Source organism: Dama dama, chromosome 30 (assembly GCF_033118175.1).
Source record: "Dama dama isolate Ldn47 chromosome 30, ASM3311817v1, whole genome shotgun sequence".
Classification (NCBI taxonomy): Eukaryota; Metazoa; Chordata; class Mammalia; order Artiodactyla; family Cervidae; genus Dama; species Dama dama.
The window spans coordinates 67,030,561-67,057,985 of record NC_083710.1 but is presented as its reverse complement, the minus strand read 5'-3'; the positions used below and the strand labels follow the sequence as shown (position 1 = coordinate 67,057,985).

The 27,425-nt window shown below is 39.7% G+C and overlaps 1 protein-coding gene across 1 annotated transcript in view; it reads right to left on the bottom strand.

The window, feature by feature from the left end:
* Window positions 1-25,637, bottom strand: part of GPC5 (glypican 5) — a 790,871-nt gene extending 765,234 nt beyond the window's left edge. The window contains exon 1 of the mRNA XM_061133190.1: window positions 25,475-25,637. Within this exon, the coding sequence (XP_060989173.1) occupies window positions 25,475-25,637 (163 nt within the window). The remainder of the gene's footprint in view (window positions 1-25,474) is intronic.
* Between the last annotated feature and the right edge of the window lie 1,788 nt (window positions 25,638-27,425).

Below are 27,425 nucleotides of genomic sequence, written 5' to 3'. Positions count from 1 at the left end.
GACTAACATATACACACAGACCAAAATGAATTATCTGTCACAATTCCTGTGGAATCAGCCCCGACTCATAGTAACCCCCACTCTCCTCTGAGAACTCTCTCAACACCTCCACGGGAGAGGCCCCGGCCAGCCTCAGGCGTCTCAGGTGACCTCACATCCGATTAGAGTTTCTTGAACTGAAAGCAAATAAGTGATTGAAACAGCATCAACTGGACTGTTTCATCTGAGAATTTTGCATTGGAACACAGAAAAAGTCTAGTCTGTTTTCCATCAGACTGTTTTATATATAATTTAGGAGTGAGGTACCCATGCTATTTCACCATGGAGACAAAAAAGCAGAGTGTGCAGAGTAGAGAAATGAAAGGGACACCTTCAGACTTCTCTATAGTTCCTACAGTAGGCCTTTTCTGAGACCAAGTTATTTCCTCTATCTTGGGGCTTCATTCGATACAGCTAAACCCTCATAACAAATTGTTTTTGTATTGGTGGTTTAGTCACTATGTCTGACTCTTGCAACCCCATGGACTGCAGCCCACCAGGCTCTTCTCGCCATGGGATTTTCTAGGCAAGAATACTAGAATGGGTTGCCATTTCCTTCTCCAGGGGATATTCCTGACCCAGGGATCAAACCCTGGTCTCCTGCACTGCAGGCAGATTCTTTATCAACTGAGTTACCAGGGAATTAGACCAAATTAGTCTGTGTTTCTTGCAACCAAAGTACTCAAGCTAATACTCTAGGGGAGACGGTAGCAAGAAAGAATGAACTGATCTATATTATATAGAAAGATCTTAGGAACTGTAAAATATTAATACATGGCAGTTGAAGAGCCAAATAAGCCAGACTTAGAAATCGTGGGTGTGCAGGCAGAGTGCTTTAGGGTAGAGATTGACACGCTCAGACTGTCCCAACCCAATCACCAGGACTTTCCTGTGTGCCTAGAAATAAGTAACAATATATTAAAAAATAACTCTACCTTAAAAATAATTCTACCTTTAAAAGTTTCTCTTTTAAAAAGTTGAGATCTTTCTTTATGTGCTGCTGCTGCTTCTTTTTTTTTTCATTAGAACAGAATTTCTGAAGAGGCATGCTACACAGCGCCCAGCTGTGAAAAATGACCATCACATCCCAAAATAACTTATGACCTTTGAGAATACACAAGGAAATAAACTAGCAGATTCTTTGAATAAAAGCTCAGAGGAAAAGGTGGATGATTCTAAAATGCTTGTTCACACCCTGGATGATTATGGGAGGTGATGTTAATTTAGAATCACTGGTAGGAATGTGCTTATGATAGAATCATAATGATGCCTGGCAGAGTGAAAGCATGAGTTGCATTCCAAGATCGACCCTTGCATTTTCTCCATTTTAAGACACTAAAAGATGCATCATAAATTTATGTATACATTGTTTTGAGAAGGAGGAACTATTTTATTAAATGTATACATTAAGGAGTTATTTCACAAAACATCAAAAGGTAGACAGAAAAAAATAATAGAAAGGAAGACATCGCAGAAATGGGTAATCATGCTTTTGGCACTGGGGGCAGGCAAATAAAAGAGATAAAGAAACAGCTTAACATGCAGAAAGATTTCTCAAAGAGATGTACAGGGGAGGTAGGTTATTCCACAAGGAGTATAGCGATGCTCTCGTCAAATATAAGATGTATACCTATCTTTGATTATTGAAATATGTTTATATTATTATTTCCCTGACCAAATAAATTTTTTTTCATTTATCTATTTTTAATTGAAGAATAATTGCTTTACAGTATTGCATTGGTTTCTGATGTTTGATAAAATTTTAATGCATAAAATGCTGATAGTTTTTAAAACTTACAAACGAAACCCACAAATCTGAACATTCACTAGGCTAGAAAATGGGATAACAAAGAGAGCTGGATGATCAAATTCAACCCCCAGAACCAGTGACTCACAGAATCACAAGCCTTACTAATAGTTCTAAGGATACAGGAAATTGTGAGACACAGACATCGATGAAGCTCTCATCACATTAGGATAAACTCGGGCCCAAAGGGAACATAAAAGTTTACTAAGCAGTTGGTCAAACAAGAAAAGCTATTTGCTCATGAATTATCTTCATTTGGGGCTTCCCTGGTGGCTCAGATGATAAAGAATCTGCCTGTAATGCAGGAGACCCGAGTTCAACCCGTGAGTTGGGAAGATCGCCTAGAGTAGGAAAAGGCAATCCACTCCAGTACTCTTGCCTGGAAAATCCAATGGACGAAGGAAAGTGGAGGGCCACAGTCTATAGGGTTGCAAAGAGTCGGACACGACCGAGCAACCAACACTTTCACCTTTTTTTTCTTATCTCCATTTTATACTCTGATAATTACATAACTAACAGTGACACTTTCCTATGGCTGCACTGCATAAATTCATAAGTAAGTATGAGATATGTTTACCATAAGCAGCTGAGACAGGCTTGGTATACTCTGCTAAAAGCATTTCATGGGTAATATTTATCAGAAGGATCTATCAGCGTCTTTAAAATTTTGATCTGATCATTTCCTCTCTTCTAATAACATATTTAATTTCAATCTAACACCTTATTATCAGGCATCACGATAATTCTCACTACAAGAAAAAAGTCTGCACTGTTTCTTCCTGGCCAGAAAAACCACTATCCTAACATTCCACATGTATCTCTTCTATCAGATATTTAAAAAAAAAAAAATCTCATCTACTGGCTTAAATTGTTTAGATCATCACATAATCTATTCTGAAAGGAACCATAGAAAATTTACTCATTACTTGTTCCTCCTTTCTCATAACTGCTCCGACTCATTTAATTAATTGCTTTATTCTTTGTAGTGCCTAACAGGAAACTCAGAGCCAACATTTTCAGGTCAACTCACAAGCACTGATGCCTTATTCTATTTAAAAAGTACGCTATTTGAAGCCTTAATCTTATACTTAATTTCATATTATTGTCCTTCTCTTATTTTTTATATCATTTCTATACTTAGATTCACATTGCTCTTCCCATGATTATTTTCAGGTTATATAAACCTCTGTGCATTGATTTAAACTAATATTGGAAAAGCTACAATACAAATAGAGATCTATGGCTAATTGAAAACACTTGAGACACCAAATGGCTTGACTCCTTTTGGCTCAAACTATTAGCTCCCCTAGAAGTTTTATAACTCACTCACAAATAGATAGTTAGAAGGGGCCAGTGAGAAGCATATGTCAATCTCAACAGCCAGACACAACATGCAGTGTAATTAAGGTTACTCAAACAGCCATGAATTCAAGGTCGATATGTTCCTCTTGTTTTCGGGACTGATTTCAGCTGGATGTACAATTTTTAAAGTATACAGGGAGCACCTTAATAGGTTCCCATTGCAAGGTAAGAAGGAGGAATCAAAATCATATTGATTCTACCTCTTAAATAATTTTCTTTAAGTTTACTTCTTTCCATCTGTACCACCCCTCTCTAATCTTAAACCTAGAAAAGAAGCTTTAAATGGATATCCTACCAACATGAAAAGTCTTTTTAAATTGCAAATCTGATCCTGGCACTTATGAGAGAAGATTTCCTGTGGTGATCTATTGCTCTTGGGATGAAGTCGAAAATCCTTAACACAGCCAAAAGGGCCTTCGCTAACTGACAGTTGCCTCTCTGTCACCTCTTCTGTGCTCATTCCATCACTTTCTTAGCCAGTAGACAGGTTCATAAAGAGTGTACTTTGCAAAATGCATACACTCAAACACTACCAACTATACTCTACTGTTTCTCTACTTGTCTGCAGAATTCAGCTTCTGGAAAGAGTGGTCTGCATCTGTGGGGTCCACCTCATTCTCATGCCAGCCTTGCACTCTCAAGTCTGACTTGACCCTTGGTGAACGCACACGCCCGGGTAACTAGTGGACTCCATGTCAAGTTCAAGAGACACATACACATTTCTAATCACGCCTGACCTCTTTGTGGAATCTGACCCTATTTCACCCCAGCTCTCACGACCCTTCCTTTCTTTGATTTCCAGAACATCAATGGATTATCTACTATCTCCTAGTCCTGAATTATTTGTGTTGATCCAAGTTCTGCCTCTCAGTTCTGTCCCCAAATGACCTTCTACTCCCAGGAATTCACCCACATAACTAATGATCTCCACATCATTATCAACTTTCTCTCAAGTGTATTTGGACCCATACTTCCAACTATCTATTGAACATTATCAGCAAGATATATCAGAGTAACCTGTGTACTGACATGGAGGTTACAGTGCACCCTGAACATGTTACTTTAACAAACAACACCTGTCAGGATATTAAAGCTCTGGGAAGTACTACACTTGAGAGAATCTATTTATCTGATTATTAAGAAAAAAAATTTATTTGCATAGGGAAAGAGTGTTGCCCTATGTTTTGTACATTTGCAAAAAATTTAATGTAACTTCTTCCCTGCAGACTGTCTTTTACTCTCTGAAAGTTACTTTAAAAACTAAAAATCAAGGACCTCCATGGTGGTCCAGTGGTTATGAGTTCACCTGCCAATGCAGGGGACATGGGTTCGATCTCTACTTTGGGAATATACCACATGTTGCAGAGCAACTAAGCCTGTGCACCACAACTATTGAGGCCCACGCACCTACAGACTACACATTCAAAAATAAATAATTTTTTTAAAAACCCTTTAAGTGGTACTAGACTCATCCTTCCACTCAAATTCCCTAACAATTCTGCCTTCTAAGTCTCTCCATCTACTCTATCCCTTTTATCATGAAGAGCTTCCCTAACTGGTATTGAGTTAAAAAATATCCCAGAAGAATGGTAAAAAGTGTTCAGTTCAGTTCAGTCCATCAGTCACATCCAATTCTTTGTGACCCCATAGACTGCAGACACCAGGCCTCCCTGTCAATCACTAACTCCCGGATGTCCATTGAGCTGGTGATGTCATCCAACCATCTCATGTCCATTGAGCTGGTGATGTCATCCAACCATCTAATTCTCTGTCATCCGCTGCTACTCCCACCTTCAATCTTTCTCAGCATCAGGGTCTTTTCAAATGAGTCAGTTCTTTCCATGAGGTGGCCAAAATATTGGCGTTTCAGCTTCACCATAAGTCATTCCAATGAATATTTGGGACTGATTTCCTTTAGGATGGACTGGTTGAATCTCCTTTCAGTCCAAGGGGCTCTCAAGAGTCTCCTCCAACACCACAGTTCAAAAGCATCAATTCTTCAGCACTCAGCTCTCTTTATAGTCCAGTTCTCACATCCATACATGACTACTGGAAAAACCACAGCTTTGACTAGATGGACTTTGTTGGCAAAGTAATGTCTCTGCTTTTTAATATGCTGTCTAGGTTGGCCATAACTTTTCTTCCAAGGAGCAAATGTCTTTTAATTTTATGACTGCAGTCACCATCTTCGGTGATTTTGCAGTCCAGAAAAATAAAGTCTGTCACTATTTCCATTGTTTCCCCACGTATTCACCATGAAGTGAAGGGGAACAGATGCCATGATCTTAGTTTTCTGAATGTTGAGCTTTAAGCCAACTTTTTCACTCTCCTCTTTCACTTTCATCAAGAGGCTCTTTAGTTCTTCTTTGCTATCTGCCATAAGGGTGGTGTCATCTGCATATCTGAGGTGATTGATATTTCTCCCGGCAATCTTGATTCTAGCTCATGCTTCAACCAGCCCAGCGTTTCCCAAGATGTACTCTGCATATCAGTTCAGTAAGCAGGGTGACAATATACAGTCTTGATGTACTCCTTTCCCTATCTGGAACCAGTCTGTTGTTTCATGTTCAGTTCTAACTGTTGCTTCCTGACCTGCATACAGATTTCTCAGGAGGCAGGTCAGGTCGTCTGGTATTTCCATCACTTGAAGAATTTTCCAGTTTGTTGTGATCCACACAGTCAAAGGCTTTGGCATAGTCAATAAAGCAGAAATAGATGTTTTTCTGGAACTTTCTTGCTTTTTCAATGATCCAACAGATGTTGGCAATTTGATTTCTGGTTCTTCTGCCTTTTCTAAATCCAGTTTGAACATCTGGACGTTCACAGTTCATGTACTGTTGAAGCCTGGCTTGGAGAATTTTGAGCATTACTTTGCTAGCGTGTGAGATGAGTGCAATTGTGCGGTAGTCTGAGCATCCTTTGGCATTGCCTTTCTTTGGGATTGGAATGAAAACTGACCTTTTCCAGTCCTGCGGCCACTGCTGAGTTTTCCAAGTTTGCTGACATACTGAGTGCAGCACTTTCACAGAATCATCTTTTAGGATTTGAAATAGCTCAACTGGAATTCCATCACCTCCACTAGCTTTGTTCGTAGTGAGGCTTCCTAAGGACCACTTCACTTCACATTCCAGGATGTCTGGCTCTAGGTGAGTGATAACATCCTCGTGATTATCTGGGTCCTGAAGATCTTGTTTGTATAGTTCTTCTGTGTATTCTTGCCACCTCTTCTTTATATCTTCTGCTTCTGTTAGGTCCATACCATTTCTGTCCTTTATTGAGCCCATCTCTGCATGAAATGTACCCTTGGTATCTCTAATTTTCTTGAAGATATCTCTAGTCTTTCCCATTCTATTGTTTTCCTCTATTTCTTTGCACTGATTCCTGAGGAGGGCTTTCTTATCTCTCCTTACTATTATTTAGAACTCTGTATTCAAATAGGTGTATCTTTCCTTTTCTCCTTTGCCTTTCGCTTCTCTTCTTTTCACGGCTATTTGTGAGGCCTCCTCAGACAACCATTTTGCCTTCTTGCACTTCTTTTTCTTGAGGATGGTCTTGATCCTTGCCTCCTGTACAATGTCACAAACCTCCATCCATAGTTCATCAGGCACTCTGTCTATCAGATCTAATCCGTGAATCTATTTGTCACTTCCACTGTATAATCGTAAGGGATTTGATTTAGGTCATACCTGAATGGTCTAGTGGTTTTCCCTAATTTCTTCAGTTTAAGTCTGAATTTGGCAATAAGTAGTTCATGATCTGAGCCACAGTCAGCTCCTGGTCTTGTTTTTGCGGACTGTATAGGGCTTCTCCATCTTTGGCTGCAAAGAATATAATAAATCTGATTTTGGCATTGACCATCTGGTAAAAAGTGAGAGTAAGGAAAAAAAAAAAAAAAAAACAGTCTTTCCCCTATGCAAATAAATTTTTTTCTTAAAAATCAAATAAATAGATTCTTTCAGGTGTAGTAATTCCCAGAGCTTTCTTATCCTAACATGTTTTGGGACTCTTGAAGAAACATGTTCAGGATGCAATGTTGCTCCCAAGCTAATGAAACTTTCTAAGAACACTAATGAATCAGCTGATAGAAATAATATGCAACAGAATGTAGGTTGGGTTTTGCTGGCTATTCCTTTTGCAATCAATTAACCATCACTCTTAAAATGGCATCTTCAAGACTGATAAATGTGTAAGCTTCTGAGTAGTGGGTGCGAGTGGGCAACCCTACAGTGTAAATGGGCTCTTAGCCCCCCTTCTTAGGGGACTATTCAAGAGATGCTAAGTCTTCCTTCCACCTGTGCTAAATTGCAGAGTAATTTCCTGTTCCTTATTTTGATTAATAAATCAAATGAATTCATCAAATATTGATTAAACACCTGTTCTGTATAAGATGCTGTGATAGTTATTAAGGATACCAAGAAGGCGAGAATGCAGTTTTATCCCCTCAGGGCTCAATCCAGGAGGAGACACATTTGCAAAAAATTTAATTAATGTGACAAAGTGCTATGAAAGAAGTACGTACCAGGTTCTATGGGAGCACAGAGGAAAAAATGATTTTCTCTTCTTGGAGAGATAAGACAGGAGGGTCAGAAGAGATTTGGAGCTTTATCTTGAATACTTTTTAATAGATGCCTTATAGTATCCTTACCCCCCCAAAAAAAATACAGGGTGGAAAACATTCCTGTTTAAGAAAGACACTCACAGACTTAGAGAATGAAATTATGGTTGCAGAGGGGCGGGGGAAGGAAAGGAAAAAGAGACAGTTACGGAGCTTGGGATAGACATGTACACACTGCTATATTTAAAATGAATAACCAAAAAGGACCTACTGTATAGCACAGGAAACTGTACTCGATGTTATGCGGCAGCCTGGATGGGAGGGGAATTTGGGGGAGAAGGGATGCATGTACATGCATGGCTGAGTCCCTGTACTATCCACCTGAAACTAGCACAACATTGTCAATCAGAAATAGCCCCAAATAAAATAAAAAGTTTTTTAAAAGAAAAATATTCCCATTTAATAAATGAAAAAGTGAGCTTATTATAGTTAAATTTGTCTAAGTCCACAACACTGATGCATAGCAAAACAAATTTGAATTCTGATTAGTTAGATAAGATTGGAGGCAGAGAAGCAGGGGGAATGATATTCCACAGAGAGGTGACAAAAGGCAAGATAGATGAAAAGATACGGTCCATTGCGGGGAATAAAGCATTGAGGTGTGGCTGAAATGAAATACCAGGTCAATCCATGTATGCCACAGGCCAGGTGAAGTTGCACGGCTGTGTGAAGGGTCTGGTAGTTTTTCCTATTTGCAAGTTAACAAGCTAGCATGTTATTTGTGAAAACAACAAATAGAAACCAATTACACAGAGTCAGGATGCCAGAAAAGAGACTTCTCATGCCCTGACCCTCTCTCTTGTCTCTTTAAGAAGAAAAGCTAAACTGAAAGCCATAGTTGGTCTTTCCAAAGTGACCAATGATCTTCACAGATTTACTGAGACATTTAATGCAGTCATTCAAGCTTATCAACCTGGTTATAATAGCTAGCTTATATGTTTGTTGATAAAAACCAGGACCAGCACTGCATGAAAAACACTGATTAGCAAAATCCTGAAAGGTCTCTAGAATTACAACCAGGAGATCAGTCCCCTAACTTATTATATTATCAGGCTCAAGCAATCAGTAGGCAACCTCAGCAAGCAATTCCTAGGGCTTTTCCAAACACTACTGGACTAGAACAAAAGTCAGTCTGCACACAGAGGTCTGATGAACCTGTTCATTAACATTATGATTGACTTAAGATTGTTTTTTAAAAAAAATTCTGGTCTTCCTTCAGATGTTGATTTCACCTGGGTAGCTTTTAACTCTACGTTTATTAATAGGTCAAATCAAGACCTTTCCATTCTAGTGAACAGGACAAGGATGGAATGGGAAACTATGTCCACTTCAGATCAAGTTAATCTAGTTAACCAACTCTCTCACACCCTAGATGAGTCACCTCAAAGGAAGACCACCAAAGTTCTTAATCTTCAACTCCAGTAAATGAAGCCTCCTAAACAGAACCAAAACCCTCCCAGTGTCTCCTGTTATTTGCAAAGAGCCAGGACATTGGAAAAGAGCCTGTTAAAAATGCAAGCACTTTAGGCACCTTCATCCCCTCTAACCAGCTCTCCAACATCCTTTTTTCCACAATGGGCTCTGAGGAGCTATGGAGGATCCTCCCAGTACTGCCTCCTAATTGGCTTGGGGAAACATTTCTCCAGATTGGGCCCTATTAGAAATTACTAGATGCCTTAGTTTTACCTGACTCAGAAACCTAAGGAAAATCAACTTGTTGATATTTCCTCAAGGAATGATGCCCTCAAAGGGACCACCAGCAGCCAAACTTTTGTCATGGTCCAACATGATAGTTCCCCAAATTATAATTAGAAAAACTGACTAGAGAATCCCAACAATTGTCCACAGGTGGAAATAAAATAAGAAGACTGAAAATTCAACAATTTTTGGTTTGATTAAAAGAGAAAGCTCTGGTTTGGATGAAATAACAACCCAATCTTCAGTAAGAAGACTCTAAAATTCACTCTCACCACTATACATGCATTAAACCACTGCTCTACTGATAAAATGATAGCTTTCATGAATCAATTTTGGTGGGAAAACATTAATAAGGCCACAAAAAGTGCCTACTTTATTTGTACCACTTGTCTCAAGTACAACCCAGGAAGCCGGTTAGCACTGCTACCAGACATTTTGAATGAGCTAATGGACCATTCGAGGTCTGACAAATGGGTTCCATACACCTCCCTCCAACCAATGGATAAAGATGTGTTTCAGTCATGGTCTGTATGTTCTATCACTGGACTGAACAGTTCTCACACTAATCCTTGCAGACAGGTTACTACTTCTTCTGTGGTTAAAGTATTTTTGGAAAAGATTACCTCTACCTGGAGAACTCCTCTTGAACTTAATTTTTAAAAATTTTTAGTAGCTTAGTCATGTCCAACTCTTTTGCTGCCTCCATGGACTGTAGTTCACTAGACTCCTCTGTCAATGGCATTTCCCCAGCAAGAATACTGGAGTGGGTTGCCATTTCCTTCTCCAGGGGATCTTCCCAACCCAAGAATCAAACCCTCTTCTCTTGCATCCCCTGCACTGGCAGGGGAATTCTTTACCACTGAGCCACATGGGAAGCTTACAGTGACCTAGTAACCTATTTTACTGGTCACGCACTTCAACAAATCTGCATAGTTTTGCCAGTTTTAAGCTTTCACTGTGCTTACCACTCTCAATTTTCTGGTTTGGTTGAATGCACTAATAGCAATGTAAGACTCAGCTGGCAAAATGTGTAGAGGCCCTCCAAATACCTTGACCAAAAGCAAACTCACTGGTCCTCCTAAGTCTCAGACTAACCATGTTTGGAACTCATAAACTCTCACCCTTTGAGACAGTCACAGGATGCCCAATGCACTTGACTCTTGCTTCTTTCGACTCACAACCTATACAAGGGTAGATACCAAAAGAATTGGGCAAGTTTCTCTCCTTTGGGAGAAGCTATATGGCAGCCATATTTTCTACTATATGAACATGGCTGCTTTACAACAGGAAAAATAACCTGTAACCACAAAGAATAAGACATTTGTAAACATTCTTTTCTCAATTTTCATTTCTTTAGCTCATGTGAATCTTTGCTCTTCCTTTGTCTTCACTGTCTGTTGAGATGCCTCAATATACTAATACTTCCAATGCATTCCTTTTTTAATTTCAGACAGCTTTGGTTGGGCTTCTGCCACTTGAATCTGAACATTTGATTTAATTTAGAAGAGAATGTTCTCAGGTTCTATCATTTAGAAATATCACCTTTAAGTGGTATGGAAAATTACTGTCAATGAAGACAAACTGGACCAATAAACCAACTGACTGTAACAATAGTCCAAGAGAAATGTTGTTTCTATTTGCCTTTAAAATCAGGGCCATAACCAAGTACCCTGATTCAGAGATAACTTCAGAAACAATTTCTGGCTCTGAAGTTAATTTAGACCACCTCAGTACTTCCAGAAATAACCAATGAGGAACAACATTACTTATGGTAGCTCAGGATCAAAAACCAACCTTTTCAAATGGAGAGAATAAAGAGCATATGAAGCTAAAGAAGAAGAAGCCAGATCATGAAGGGTATGATAAGCTATACCAAAGAAATCAAGATCATTAAGATAGAGAGCAATGGGACCGCCTGTTTTCATTGCTGTCATTGGCTGAACCCAGGAACCCTGAAGTCATTATTACACAGAGATACTCAGATCATGGAATTGCAAAGCTTCATCTCAATGTTCCCATAAATGTGAGTCACATACATTCGCAAATATTACTAACCATGGGGTAAATTAAAAATCTGTATCACTGAAAAAAAATCTCTTCCAAGAATTTAAAGGACACAGAAATTTGTAAAGTACATTTTTACTTCTAAACTTCTCATCCTAAAAAATAAATAAATAAATAAATAAACTTCTCATCCTAACCCTACCTTCCAATGTTATTTACTATTAATGATATTTTTTGCATATTGTTTACGGTATGTTTGTACATAAATTGATATGCAAATAGGTTCCTTCTATTTTTTTTTTAAGTCAAGGCAAAATTTGCTTTTTCCTATCAATAGGGCCATAAATCACTTGTTCTCTAGATATATAGTTTTACCTGTCTGGGTTTAATGTTCACATGATTATTTATAATTTTTCATTTAATAGGCACTAATAGGCATCTATATTAGCTGTGGATTTTCAGCACAATAAACCAGTTTATTATACATATATGTATATGTTTTAATTTGTCCAATTACTTTGTTAGAACACTTTCCTATAAATTGGAATTGGTAGGCAAAAGGTATACAGAATTCAAATTTTGAGTAATATATGCAAAATTCCCCCTGAATGTAGAGACTTCATCAATCTCCTTTTTCAGTATTTGTAGGTGAGAGTGCTCTATTTGCTACTAATACAATCACAAGAATTACATATCAGTATTTTCAATCTTTGACAATGTGATATTTCTAAGAAATTGTTTTTCCTCTGTTATGACTTAATCATCTACATATATACTTATTAGTCATTTAATCATTTGAATTTCCTCTTTATGTTCTTTTTTCTTATTAGTGTCTTTGTAACCAATTTGTAACAGCTCATTCATGATTAAGTATGCTAACCTTTCAGTTGCTGGGTATTACAGATGAAATGTCATAGAGTTTTCCCCCATTTATTTCACTGAGATGTTTATTTTTTTAATTACACAGAAGTTACACATTAAAACAGAATCACCTTTTTGTTGTTGTTGCTTTTTTTTTTTTTTAAGAGAAAGGCGATGGGAAATCATTGAAGGATTTAACATGAGAAATAAAGATAACGTTTACTTTCATAGAGAATCAATTGGGAAATGAGCTGGCAAGGACCAAGTGTAGATGTAGGCTGATTAAATAATCCAGCCATGAGAAGGTACGAGGTTAGAGCATGGTGGTGGCAATAGTGGTGGGTAGAGAAATCACGGGAACATTTGTGCCATCGATTCTATGAGATTTGGTTGTTGGTTGAATTACGGGAGTTAGTGGGGATTAAACTATTGTTTTATTTCGGGGTGTTATCTATTTAGTTATATTTGCAACTGAAACCTGAAGATTTAGCCAGCATTAGTGTTCTTCATAAAAGGAGTGAGGGAAAGGAGAGGGTAAGAAACAATGAACCGAAACAGGATCACGAGACACCTGAATATGAATAAAGAGGCCACCATTGATTAGAACTTCTAAAAGCATTTATAAATCAACTCTAGATCAGATTTATGTTTCTGTACATTTTAATTACAAATCAAATGATCTCTGAAAGCTGTGGCTTTAAGTAGGTAATGTATGTAAAGTTTTGTCACACAGGAAGGATCTTGAAAGGAAATAAATTGGTATCCCAAATAGAATTATCTAATAAATTTGTTATAAAGGGCAGGGTATAGAAAAACTTTAAGGGATACTGCAACACTCTAGCTAATAACTGCAGAGGAGTTTTTCCTACCTCAGAGGGGATGAGAGGAGAAAGTGCTGGGGTGGCCAAAAAGTTTGTTCTGCAGCAGCTTACCAATCCAAACAAACTTTTTGGCCAACCCAAGTTAGCCAACTCCACAGAGCTGCGAGGTCACCTGAAGGGAGCTGTGTGCTTAGGTGAAGGGACTTAGGTTTCAGGGGCCTCATCAGCTGAGACCTGAAATGCACCACAATCCACGTGCCCAGTCTTCTCCAGCCACTGCTTCCCACGGGCTGCCATTGATGTCGTCCAGGAACAGAGCAAGGTGAAAAGTCCCTCTAAAGGAGCAAGCAGAGACTTCCCAGCATGCTTCACCTTTGTATCTTTTCTATGGGAAAAACGTTCTCAGCCCCAACACAGGAGACACACACAGACCACCCAGCAGCACCACAACATGTAAGCACGTGACTCCAAGCAGTCGAGAACTAACTCCTACTCCCCGGATGTTCTGAACTGTGGTGCTGGAGAAGACTCTCGAGAGTCCCTTGGTTAGCAAGGGGAGCAAACTAATCAATCCTAAAGGAAATCAACCCTGAATATTCACTAGAAGGACTGATACTGAAGCTGAAGCTCCAATACTTTGGCCACCTGATGCAAACTGCCACTCATTAGAAAAGACGCTGATGCTTTAAAGATGGAGGGCAGGAGGAGAAGGGGGTGGCAGAGCATGAGATGGTTGGATGGCATCAATGACTCAATCAACATGAGTTTGAGTAAACTCTGGGAGATAGTGAAGGACAGGAAAGCCTAGCATGCTGCAGTCCATGGGGTCACAGTCAGATGGAACTTAGCAACTGAACATCAACAATGACCCCATGTCAATCACAGGCTGTAGAGCCTCTCTGTGACAGCATTTCATCAGCATGTTTCCAGGCAATGCACCTCCCTCTTGATCTTAATAGAATTAATTTCAGTGACATCATTTTATAAAAGATCAGTCTTTGGTTTTTAAACTATGTAATATGAATAAACTCCAATACTCTTGCCTGGAAAATCCCATGAATGGAGGAGCCTGGTAGGCTGCAGTCCATGGGGTCCGGGAGAGTCAGACAAGACTGAGCGACTTCACTTTCACTTTTCACTTTTATGCACTGGAGAAGGAAATGGCAACCCACTCCAGTGTTCTTGCCTTGAGAATCCCAGGGACGGGGTCGCACAGAGTCAGACACGACTGAAGTGACTTAGCAGTAGCAGTAGCAATATGAATAAACAAATTTGATTCTACCACAGAATTAAACTATAAATAATAAATTAATGTATTAACTAAACAAGAATGAAAAGATAGACTATGTTTCTGTGAGTATAGGATCAATACTTTGAGAGTGAATGATGGGAGAAATTATCTGAAAGTTTAGCATTTTATTAGCATGAAGGAAAAGAATTTCTACTTTGCCTGCTCCCTGATCTCATATAAAGAATTTTTTAAATGTATCTAAGAATTACAATTGTAATGGAATTAATTACATTACTGTGGATTATGTTATAGTTTACAAAGCTTTGACACCATACCATGTGGTTCTCAACTACTGAAAAGTTGTTGTTTAGTCGCTAAGTCCTGTCCAACTCTTTTGTGACCCCAGGGACTGTAGCCCACCAGGCTCCTCTGTTCACGCAATTTCCCAGGCAAGAATACTGGAGAGGGTGCCATCTCCTTCTTTAGGGTATCTTCCCAACCCAGGGATCGAACCTGCATCTCCTGCATTGGCAGGTGAGTTCTTTACCACTGAGCCAGGAGGGGAACACGAAAGTGAAAAGGAACAGACTATATACTATCCTTGAGAAGTTGAGTTGTTTGCTGAAGGTCACATAGCTAATAAGTGATGTAGTCAAGATAAAGTGATTTCAGAACTAAATTCACTAGTATTCACTAAAATATGTGACCATAACATGGGACAAATTCTGAGTTAAAATGTCTCAATTTCCCATTTATTTACCCCATGGCAACTTTTCAGTGTTCTGTCACACCTATCATTTTCTTTGTTTTCTTTGTAAGACATGTCCAAAGATAAATTAAATATTAAATATTTAACAACCTCAAATCCAGATCCAAGTAGCTTCACCTGATAAATAAAGAGGGCTCTGACAAGCTCATGGATTCCTCAGCTTTTTGACTCTGTCAATGCTATTTCAATTTCCTTTACCTTTTAAGTTGATCAAAAAATCTTTTTTAGAAATGACTTTTCCCCCCAGAGTAAAATGTATTCCAAGACTGGTGGAGAACAGACTATTAATCTCTTCACTTTATTGACCTACTTCAGTTTCAGCTCATTAAACACAGACAGCTTCAATGATCAAAAGAAAACGAACAAAATGTAACTTGGTCCAAACCTTACCAAATAAGAGAGTTGTTCAAAAAGCAAATAAATCTGAACAGGTAATTTAATATTGACAGTCTCCCATTTAAAGAGTATATATGCAATGAATAAGAACATCCAGAAATAATTTCTATGTTCATTTGATCAATGAAGTCACACTCTAGTTATGCTTTTTATCCAACTCTCTTCTCAGTTCTTAGCTTCTCCCAAAATGAATACTATACTGAAGGACTTATGCCAACTAAAGTCCCTTGAAACTATAAGACAAGGAAAAAGAAAAGACTATGAGCTCTAAAAAGATAGCTACCAAAGATCATTTCATATATTGCCATATAGAATCATTAAAAAGTAAAGTAAATCTAGTTATCATAGCACAGGTAATTACCCTAAAATTACCTCTTTAGGGTAATTCAAAACCATTACTCTAAAAAGGGCAATAAACCATTTAAATTATAATACAAGAAATGTTTACTAGCTTTTAAATATGACTGTATTTGAAACATATTTAAGTTAATAGCTAGACCATATCAAAATGTGCATATCTCATTAGCACTGATTTAAGTAATCCTTCTACTTAAGTAAAATTTCCTGAAACTAATTCCAAGAAATATCCTAAATACATAACCAACCACAGTTTATACAGAAAAAAATTTTTTTTTCTAAGATATCATTAAAAAGTTTTGGAGCCTAGATGAGTAGTTCTAAAATTAGAACTGTTAGAATACTTTAGAGACAAGTTATACCTCTACCATATATCATGTTTTGTGATTTAACAGCAGTTATTTTCTTGCTTCTTCTGAAAGCTTGTGGTCACTCAACTTAGTCACATGGAATCTGGACCCCAAATCAGTGTCCTTTAGTAAACGATCTTCCCGGCTTAGGAATAATTCCACAGTCAAGTCATTTGTACTTTCTCCCAGTGTAGAATTAACAAGGGTAGGAGATGGAAAAAATAGGTCATTTTCTAGTTCCTTACTATCAATTTTCTTGTGAAAAGAAACAATTTCGCAAAATATATATTCAAATAAAACACAAATCAGCTAATCCACAGCCAGATGTAAATTATAGTTGGTCACCTTTATTTTTCTCCGTTCTCCCAACTATAAATCATTTAACGTTCTAAGAGATCAGTCACACTGTCTACATGATGATATCAATTGCAAATGAACCCCTTAGAGGTTAAATAATCTTCCTTCCCTTTCAGAGCATTTAAGGAATTCTTCTAGACATTTGTTTGGCAATTCATTTACTCTGTTTCAAAAATGTTAGCTAAGATAGATAAAAATGTCTTTAAATTTAAACAAAAGCATTAGGTCACTTTTTATGCCAGAGTTACATAAGAAGATATTAACTCTATGTAAACAATTTATTCAACAACACAACTAAGCCCAGACCAGAATATATTTTTAAAAACTTCACCGCCTATATTTCTCATTCTATTAACACCAGGCATAAAATAATAATTGAGCACAATAAATTGAGCCTATTGAGTAACTAGAAATATGAGATTACTTCTAAAAATCAAAATTGACTTATTAAGTTTGGCCTAATCACAGGACAACAACAACAAAAACAATCACAGTTCCTGCTCTCAAGTAGCCTATTGTTTAGCAGAAGGCAAGACATCCATTTAAAATCGGTATTGCTACTTTGAGTCCCAACCTTATACTGGAAATAACTAAATACTAATGTGTATGTGGTGAGAGAGGGTTTTAGGTTTGGTCAAGGAAAAGAAGGGCCTCAAGATGACAATGAGCTTTATTTGGGTCCCACTTTAACAGGTTGCATGAGAAGAGATGCAACAAGATAGGGGTGTAGGACCACCACCCAGAAGAGGAAGAAAGAAAGCAAGGAAAATCCCAGAGAGATGGAAATTGCAGGAAGAGAAGGGGGTGACAGAGGATGAGATGGTTAGATGGCATCACTGACTCGATGGACGTGAGTTTGAGCAAACTCCAGGAAAGATGAAGGACAGCGAAGCCCAGCATGTTGCAGTCCTTGAGGTCACGAAAAGTCAGACACAACTGAGCGACTGAACAGCAGCAACTCCTGTGTCCAGGTGATGTTGCTTCGCACAAGATGTGAAGTCTCTGAGTAAAGAGCTTCAAGAGCAGCAGCAACCTGGGATCTTGTTTAGCCCCAGAGTTTATGAATGGCTAGCCAATGAGTTCAGCTTTGTGAGGTATACAAGGCAGACAGGCCCTAAAGGACTAAAAATATGTTTACTTTTGCTATATTTAAAGCAATTGGATATGTAAAATTTTGAATTTTGCACTGGTAGGCTTTAGACTAATGGTCCCAACAAGTTAGGAAGAAGTAAAACACATAGGGGCCAGTTTTTAACCCATTTATATAACACCATAAAACATTTTTTAAAAAATCACTGTATCAACAGAATCTTGAATGTTATGAACTGACTTCTAGAGTTTAACTTAAGAATCAGAGAGGTTTAAAAGATTAAATAAGAAGCTCCTTGAAGCTTTGGGCTTCCCTGGTGGCTCAGCTGGTAAAGAATCTGCCTGCAATGCAGAAGACCTGGGTTTGATCCCTAGGTTGGGAAGATACCCTGGAGAAGGGAAAGGCTCCCCACTCCAGTATTCTGACCTGGAGAATTCTACAGACTATTCCATGGGGTCACAAAGAGTCGGACATGATTCACTGACTTTCACTTACTTACTTACTTGAAGCTTTACTAAAGTATTCAACAAACATTTCAACTCCTATTCTGTGTCAGGCATGTTCTGAGCACCAGATATTCTCCAGTGAACATGATACACAACTGGACTGCATCCATAATCAGCAGGCCCAGTGCAAAAGGGAAACACGGGACGCTTTATTCAAACCCCAAGATGGACACAGCAGAGCGTTAAGCCAAGCATGGGGCCCTTCTGAGTGTGGGACCCCGTGTGACTGCACAGGTTTCATATCCAGAAACCCAGCTTCAGGAGACATTTTCTAGCCTTGTCATGCACACAATCCAGTGGTAAAAGATCAACAATAAAAAGAAAAGAAACACGGCACCAAGACAAGTGCCATGAAAGAAACAAAGGGGAATAGAGTTCGATGAACCATGAGAAGGAAGTGCGTGCATTCCACGTGCTCAGTCGTGTTTGACTCTCCGCGACCCCAGGGACTGTAGCCCACCAGGCTCCACCATCCATGGGATTTTCCAGTCAAGAATACTAGAAAGGGTAACCATTTCCTCCTTCAGGGGATCTTCCTGACCCAGGGATTGAACCCAGGCCTCCTGCATCTCCTGCACTGAGGCACCAGGGAAGCCCAAACCTGAGCAAGGCCTCTCTAAGAGCTGACACTGAAGCTGAGACCTGAGGCTTGCAAACCAACCAGCTATATAATGTGCTTGCATAACGGATCCATAGGTTGGACTCTTATGCCAATGGTTCTCAACCAGGATGATTCTGCTGCTTCTAGGTCATCTGGCAATGTCGAGAGACATCTCTGATTATCCGAACTGGAGAGGGCAAGGCATTGCTACTGGCATCCAGGAGGGTAAAGGTCAGGGAAGTTTCTAAGCACCTGATAATACATAGGACAACACCTCCCTCCATGGCCAACAACAAAGAATTATCCAGTTCCACAGGTCAATGATGCGGACACTGAAAAACACTAAAGCTGAATGAATGCAGATGATATGACTGCAAAGCTATGAGTAAGGAAGGAGTTTGGCACATTTGCCTTTCATGCCTTAGCCATGTGATTTTATAATAGCAAATACTGGAAACCTATATTTCCAACAGCAATAGAGAATTCAATTAAGTGTACAGTAGAATCTTAGTCACTAAAAAATATATATATTTGGAAGGATATTTATCATTGGAAAAGGTTTGTTACAAAGAAAGACAAAGTGAACCTACACTCACTCAAAAATTATGTATGTGCTAAGCAGAGGATTGATGAGGGTGTTAAAAAGATAATTCAAAGGGGTTTTGGTGGTTATTTCTGCATGATATAATTATTTTTGCTTTCTTTGTACTTTTCAATATTTTAAACTTTCAAGAGAATGTAGATTCTTTCATAAAACCATGAAATACAAAAATCTCATTTTCTTTCTGTAAAGGTGCATTATACATTCAACTTACATGGTAGCTGTATGTGAACCTGATAAGGCTAATCAAAAGCTGTGTTAATTTTCTGTGATTCACAGAAGAATGACTAATTATTTAAGGATGATTTTAGCAGTATAAGTGATAAAATTTGAGATTTCTAAAACTGAAAAACAGAAGAATTGAGAGCACAATCGCTTTTGTCTTTTCTTCTAACTGAAGGTCAGGCTTTTATAAAAGAAAGGAAGATATGGACAATGGCTACTCTATTAAAATGAATTGCTCTTGTTAGTTAACTGAGTACACTGGATTTCATGTTTGCAATACATTTCAACAAAGCATATGAATGAAGTCTCTCATGATTCTATTTTAACAAAATGGATTTGTGGTTTCTTGAACAGTTATATCAAGAGGTCACTGATTTATAAATCATGCCTGTTTAGGAGTAGCATCTGGTTGTTGAAATGTTCCTCTTGGTCTTACACTAGTTAATAAAAAAAGAAATGTTATATAAACCAAGAAGGTTTTCTTATCAGACAAGCCAAATTTCATGTTCTATAAAGTCCTAGCAAGCAGGAATCATGGTTGGGGGGAGCATATAATTATAAAATGCCATTTTCAAGTTCCCTAAACTGCACCCCTCCTTAAGGCCAGTGACACAAATATGGAATGTTAGACACTTGGCATAAAGGGGGATGGAGAGGGGACGGGGGTGCACACAACATTTACATTTGTTAGTAAACTGACTATGAAGGAAGAGGATGTGATTAGTACAATTCAGACTCTGATGGACAGTCATGATCTATAGCCCTAAAGTAGAAAATCATACTCGCTTCCCCATTATTAAGCTTCACTAGAAGACTGAATAAAAGAAGAAAAAATAAAAAGAAACATATCATCTTCTTAGACATCAAGGCACATACTAGATTTTCCAGAGGAGAAAGCGACAAGTTCCCCTGACACTGGAACTAAGCCTTGATGTTTACAACTCAAGAGAGACAACCTGCTCAAAATAAGACAGCAGTAATGGGGCAAAGCCACCCGAGACCTGTGATGCAGCAGGCTGGCCACAAGGACACTCTACAACCACAAAACGACTAAACATCCCCTCTTCTGACCAACAAGCGTGACTACTGCTTCTACATTAAAGGCAACTGCTCTCATCTTTTTGTTTAAATTGGGGTTTAGTTGTTTTACAATGTTGTGTTGGTTTTTGCTGTAAAGTGAAGTGAATCAGCTATATGTATACACGAATCCCTTCCCTCCCGAACCTCCCTCCCACTCCCCTACCTCACCCCTCTAGGTCATCACAGAGCACCGAGCTGAGTTTCCTGGGCCATACAGCAGGTTCCCACTAGCTATCTATTTTACTCATCCACTCCCCTCATCCTAATCTTCCTAACACCTAGGTAAGTTATGAAGATGCCCAATTCCTGAATTGCCCTGCTTCCTTAAACCCTTGTAATCACCCAGCACAAGGCCAGATCCTATAATAGGTCCCTCTCAACTGCCTCTTACCAAGGCACCCACCGTTCCTGAGCTCCACAATCTCCCTTGCTGCAGCAAGTAAGACCTAGTTTGTTTGACTCTCATCGTGTTTCTTGCGGTTCTTGGCTGGTAAGTTTCAATACAGGGCAATCCTGATATTAATAATCTGCCTTGGCGTCAGTCTGGAGGTCCCTTTCATGGCTTTGGATCACCATAACCATGCTGCGCAGGCAGCAAAAGGGGTCGTTAGTTCACAAAAAGCAAGGGTCCCAGTTTGAGATTACTGTCAGTGAGTGACTGTGGCCACCAGCCATCTAATTGTGTGATGGCCTAAGCCACCTCACCCACACTCCTCTGCCTCTCCGAATATATACCCCAGGTGGCTCTGGGTGTTACCGTGAGCAGTGGCACAGTGCAGCCTGTTTTCTTTCTTAGACTTTCCCTTACTCCACAGAAAGAAACAGAATACTCCCCATAACCTAATAAATACCATTACTATTTCAGATAGCTTTCTTTCTTATAGTTTCCATTAGTTCACAAAAAGAAACAAAACATTCACCATAATCCAATAAATACCATCTCAGATAGGTTTCTTTGAGTTTCCATTAGTTCGTGAAAAGAAACAAAATTTTCACCATAATGTAATAAGTATCATTTCAGATAGAGACATATTTCCCAATTTTAGAAACAATCAGGTGACTTTTTTTTTTTCATGTGTGACTTTTAAAAAACTAGTTATTTTTTTTTAAGTTCTGATTTATAGACATCCAAAACTAAAATTTCACCCTTAAAGGTCAAGTCCAGTTACAATCAGGACACTAAATAAAAAACTGTAATAACAGCAACGCATTTTTGAGCACTTACTATGTGCCTGGATTCATGTTATTTCACATACATGTATTATTTCATTCCATCTATGTAACAAGCCTTTAAGAACCAATATTCCCATTTTACAGGTGAGAAAACAGAGGTTCAAAAAGGCTAACTGATTTACCTCGGTCACAGAGCTACAGGTGCCAGGGCCTAGTTTTGAATCCAAATGTCTGTAATTCCAAACTCTAAGATCACCAGGTAGATTGTTTCTCTTGGGCATGAGTATACAACAATACTGACCTTGAAGACGATATAAGATTGGATTATAATGAAAGCAGTTAAAAAATATAAACAAACTATAGAGCACTATTTAAAGTGTCTGATAATATTAGAATTTAATATTGCCGCACCAAGTTTTTTACTATCCCATTTACAGCCAAAGCTACCAAGAAAAAGTCACCTTGCACAAGCGACTCTCTGTATCAAGTAATATCCACATTTTAAAAACTAGTTGGTATATAAATTATCTGAAGGTAGCCTTGGATTTTTATAAGCTTCTCCTTTCTGAATTATCCTCTTTAAAAAAAGGAAAATAATGCATGTGTGAACAATGCCTGTGTGAAGAGAAATTTCAATGGGAAAACATTATCCCTCCTCCCCAATAAATAAAATAAAAATAAAAGGACCTTTAAAAGACACTTTCACTAATAGTTCTTTTCTGAACAAAATAAACAAGAGCAAAGGGCACCTTGACTACTACTTAGGAAATAAAATCAGAACACAGGGAAATCTGTAATTCTAATCACATTTACACCTTCTCTCCTTTTTTACATTTCTCATCCAAACATCCTTAGGAGCTCAATAGGCTTAAAAGAATTGGAGCAGGGTAGAGAACAAAGGTGAGTGGAATCTGAGAAAGAGCTTAAATAGCTGTTCTCACCCTTTTAGTAATTTCAAATTGGGTAACATAGCTTTCAGAAGATTTAAAAGTCACAAATACAGGATGAAATGGTAAGAACTTATTCTGCCTGCTTATATTTTTTAAATGGCATTTTGGCCAGGCATCTCAGGAATTAACCACTTGTAGACAAGAAATGCAAGAAAGCACTAAAAAAAAATTAACTTTCAAGGAAAACAAATATCAAATTTAAATGAACTAGCTTTAGTCAATGAAAGTCTATGTGCTAAACACATGTACTTGCTAACAAGAATATTAATATTTCTATTCTTATGTGATAATGACTATGTAGATATTAACTATGTTTTCTCTTGACATTGAGGGTAATTTTAGAAAATAAGGTTCAACTACTATTCTCAATCAAATTAAATGTTATAGATCATATATAAATACAAAAATAAAGAAAAGCATTTATGAGTCATGTGGTATGTGTAATTCACTCAAATGGGGGAATGAAAAAAAATTTAGTGGAAAGATAAGAGACATTGATGTTTAAAGAAACAGTTTAATGTAATTATTCAAATAAAAAATAATCAATAATAGAAAAACAAAAAATTCAAAATTATATCAAATTCAGATGTGAGTGTTTGTTATTGGGTGATTCTGATTCAGAATAATACTTTCATGTGACTTTTTCTTATTGCAAATGTCAAAGGAATTCAGCACTTCTTTTCAGCAGCACCACTGATGTCCCTAAGAGTTCAGCCCTGCATGACCCCCTCAGTAGGCACTGCTATGACCCCACCATCGCCTTAAGTCACAGATAAAGAAAAGTACTAACAATGCAGAAACAAACCAGAATGTCTTAGAAAAGAAGATGCCTGCCATCCTGGCTCTTTTTTGTGCCCTGTGTATCAAACACAAATAAGTACAACGATTTCCTTCTCTGCAGGGCCCAGCTTCAGTTTCAGTAGAATGTTATGACAGTGACTGATACTCTGCAAAGTTCTTCTTCTAAAGAGATGAAACACACACAGGGTTCTAGAATTGCAATACCTTCTAGTCACTGTATTACATTTAGCAGGTACCAGAAACACCGAGATACGAGAGGGGTAGAGAAATCAAGTCCTTAACTGTCCACATTTGTGAACATATCAGCCAAAATTATGGGATGGGGGGCAAAATCTAGTAATTCAGCTGAGGATTTCACGCCCAATGAAATGCCACGCCCCCACCCCCGCCGCCCCAACACACAGTCACTTAAGCTGCTTTGGCTACTGTCTAGTGAGGTTTCGTTTCGTTTTGTTTTTTAATGAAACGAATGCACTGAAATAAAACGACCGGTTTACAAAGGGGTGGTATCCTTTGAGGACAGAACTGCCCTAAGCTGAGAGCATCTATGCTGTTTCAACTAGTAAAAGTGCCTAGTACCGAACAGGTATCCAAATACATATTTGTGTGTTTGTTTAAAAAACTAGTCATGTAAGCTAAAATGGATTCACCGTGCCCAACTGCTCAGATTTTCCTTGTGGGATGACTCTAGAACGGAGTTGATAAGCAGCAAAGAAATCAAGCGAAAGAGCTACGGCTCCCCAGTGCTAGCGGCAAGTCTCACCCTACATATAGGCAAAGAGAACAGATTTAGACCCAAGCATCCTCCACAAATAAACTGTCCAGCCAATAAGCTCACAGCATTTGGCAATTAGCCTCGTAATTAGGTGCACTGCTCCAATAAGATCTTAACTCCTGACACCTGCTGTTGCGTTTAACAACTAAGGTCTATTCTTGCAGATCGAATGTTACTGGAAATCCGCCCGCAGAAGCACGGAGGGAGCGCCGAATAGCGGATAAGGGTGCAGGCGCACGCGAGCAGCAGAATCAACACTGGCCGCATTCACTGTATTCCTGCCTCTCCAGTCTCTGTCTGGTAGATCTCGCCCGTGTTAAGTGGCTCCCCAGTGCACCCTGTTTGATTGCCTGTTGCCAGCACATCGTTCAGGCGTTGCAACTACGCAGTGGTTCCGAGAGGCACAGAGAGTTGGTTCCTGCAAGGAGGGACTGGATGCCCGGGCGTAAAGAGGGGGGCTCAGAGTTACACCAGGGTCGGTGCACGGGGTCCGGGTCCTCAGAACAGAGGAGAGCGGCCGCCCTGGTCAGCACCCCATTCTCCAGCAAAGGAGGATAATGCAGGTTTGCGTTGTTAGTATCAAACTTGGAGCCACCAACCCAACTCCATCCACCGTGGGAGAAAGCAGCAAACCGAGGCCCCCCGGCGGGGCACTAGGGAAGTTCCCACTCGTAACAGAAGAGCGGTCAGGCAGCGCTGTCCCCCGCTGTCAGCTCTGCTGGCCTCTTGCAACGCGTCAGTGAGACTAAGGGAGCCCGGCGGGAAGCGAAAGTCCGGAGCTCGGCTCAGCGGCAGGCGGAGTCCTGGAGCTCCCGGAGCCGCGCTGCCCTCGGGATGGTCACACCGCCCTTCTCCGGGAGGCACCCTGTGCGGTCGGAGGACCTGAGAGGTCAGCTTCCCCCCAGGAAAGGCCATTCCGAGAGCTTGAGCAGTGCAGGGTCCACGCTCCGGGCGCCCCAGCCCGTGCCCAGGCTCCCAGCCCTGCGCCCACGGTCCGCGCCTTACCTGCCCGCGGCGAATCCGGCAGCCCCTTGACAGGTCCCACCAGGCGCCCCTGGAAAAGTTTCCGAACTTCTTCGCAGCTCTGCACGCCCTCGCTTCGGATAGACCCCACGAGAGCCAGCAGGAGGAGACAGCGAGAGCCCACGCGCCAGGTCTGCGCGTCCATCCTCGGTGTCCCGGTCACTCCTTCCCTCGCCGTGGAACCCACTCTCCCCGCGCGCCCCGCGCTGCAGGCGTTGGAAAAGGCTCGGCGGTGCGATCCGGCGGCGGGCGGGAGTCCAGCCGCTCTGGGACCCCGGCTTCACCTTCTCCTAAGGTGCCCCGAGACAGACCGCGGTGTTCTCGGGCAGAGCGCCGCCGGGTCTCCCTCTCCTGCGAGAGCGAGATGGCGCGGCGCGAGCGAGGACAACGGCAGGAGCCGCGCGGAGTCCGCGAGCATTCGGCTCTGGCCGTCGCCGCGGGCTGCACTGCCAGCTGCCAACCTGAGACTAGCCCGCGGGTCGCGCTCCGCGGACAGGCCCCGCCCCGTGGCTAAGCCACGCCCCCGCGCGATGCCACGGGCCGCACCCGCCCGGCTGCTGAGCCGCGGTCCACGCGGCCCTGGCTGGAGAAAGCCCAGAGTGGCGTTGCCTGGAGGAAACCCTACCTACCTCTCCCCATCCATTCCTGGGACCAGCAGTCTGATGAAAAGAAGAGCTCAGAGAAGACAAGATATGAGAAATACCAACTAGAACTAAGATGAAATACTTCTCTATAAATCAAGGTCTTCAGTGCATAGGAATTTGTGTTTAAATTGCATGAAATGGTATCTGGGCACAATACAAAATTTTTAAAAAATTATACTTAAAGATCTCAATTGTGAGGCTCGATAGCACTTAGTTTTAAACGAGTGTACTGGAGAAGCTACTTTTCAACAATTGTTTTATGTTGCCACTTTGGAATATTTTTAGTTAGTATTACGATTTTCTGAAAGAATTTAGAAGTCATAAGAATTACATGTAAACAGTATAACGTCCTTGCTTTGACAGTAAAATCCAGTTTCTTCTCTTATTATCCGTTAGCATCATATTTTGCTTCCATACTTTTTATCTATAAAGGCCGTTCTGAGCTTTACCACTTCTCTAATTTTAAAATCATTTCTCAAAGATTTGTAAGGCAAAGTGCTCAGAAGAGTTTCTCATAAGCAAGAGATGAAAATGAAGACTTGAAACGATTTTAAAATGGCAATGGAATTTTGTCAATTTACAAAAGGGATGCATTAGAAACCAAAAGCCAAAGGACCGGGTGTATTTCTGAAATGTGATTGACTCAACACTAAGCCTGTGAATGATAAGAGTGTTTCATCTTCTATAGGCACCTGAAGAAAGTCCTCCTCCAGTAAAACAAAACTACTTAAAAGCATCAGGCCAGGGGAACTATAAATGCTCTAACCACTTAAAAGGAATTTATTCTCATATTTGAACTTTTGCCAAGAAATAGAGATGAATAATGTTGTCTTAGTTAAGTGTCATGAGACTTTTAATGACCAGTGATATCAAAGGCAGAGCTTTCAGCAGATCGCTTGCTCTAAACCATCCCAGGGCAACGTCTGAGATACTTCTTCAGGGAGATAGTGCTTACTTGGCTTTTGACATCAATTCCACGAATACTAGATATTTTTTAAGATGCTTTCTTAATAAATGAGAATAAAAAAAAATAGCTTAATTCAAGGACTTCAAGCAAAACTTTATATATGTATCCTGATGGGGGAAGGGTGGATACTAGCCCCATGAATCTTCTTCCTTAGCCACCAAGTGTGGAAAGATTGCTTGGAAGTCAGCTCTACCTACAAGAAAAAAAAGAATAACCATGAGAATGTGTACTGTGCTTAGATGCCAAACAATATTCTACGTGCTTTTTAAGGGTACTAAGTCCTTCATTTAATCTTTATAACAACCCTATAAAGTAGTTACCA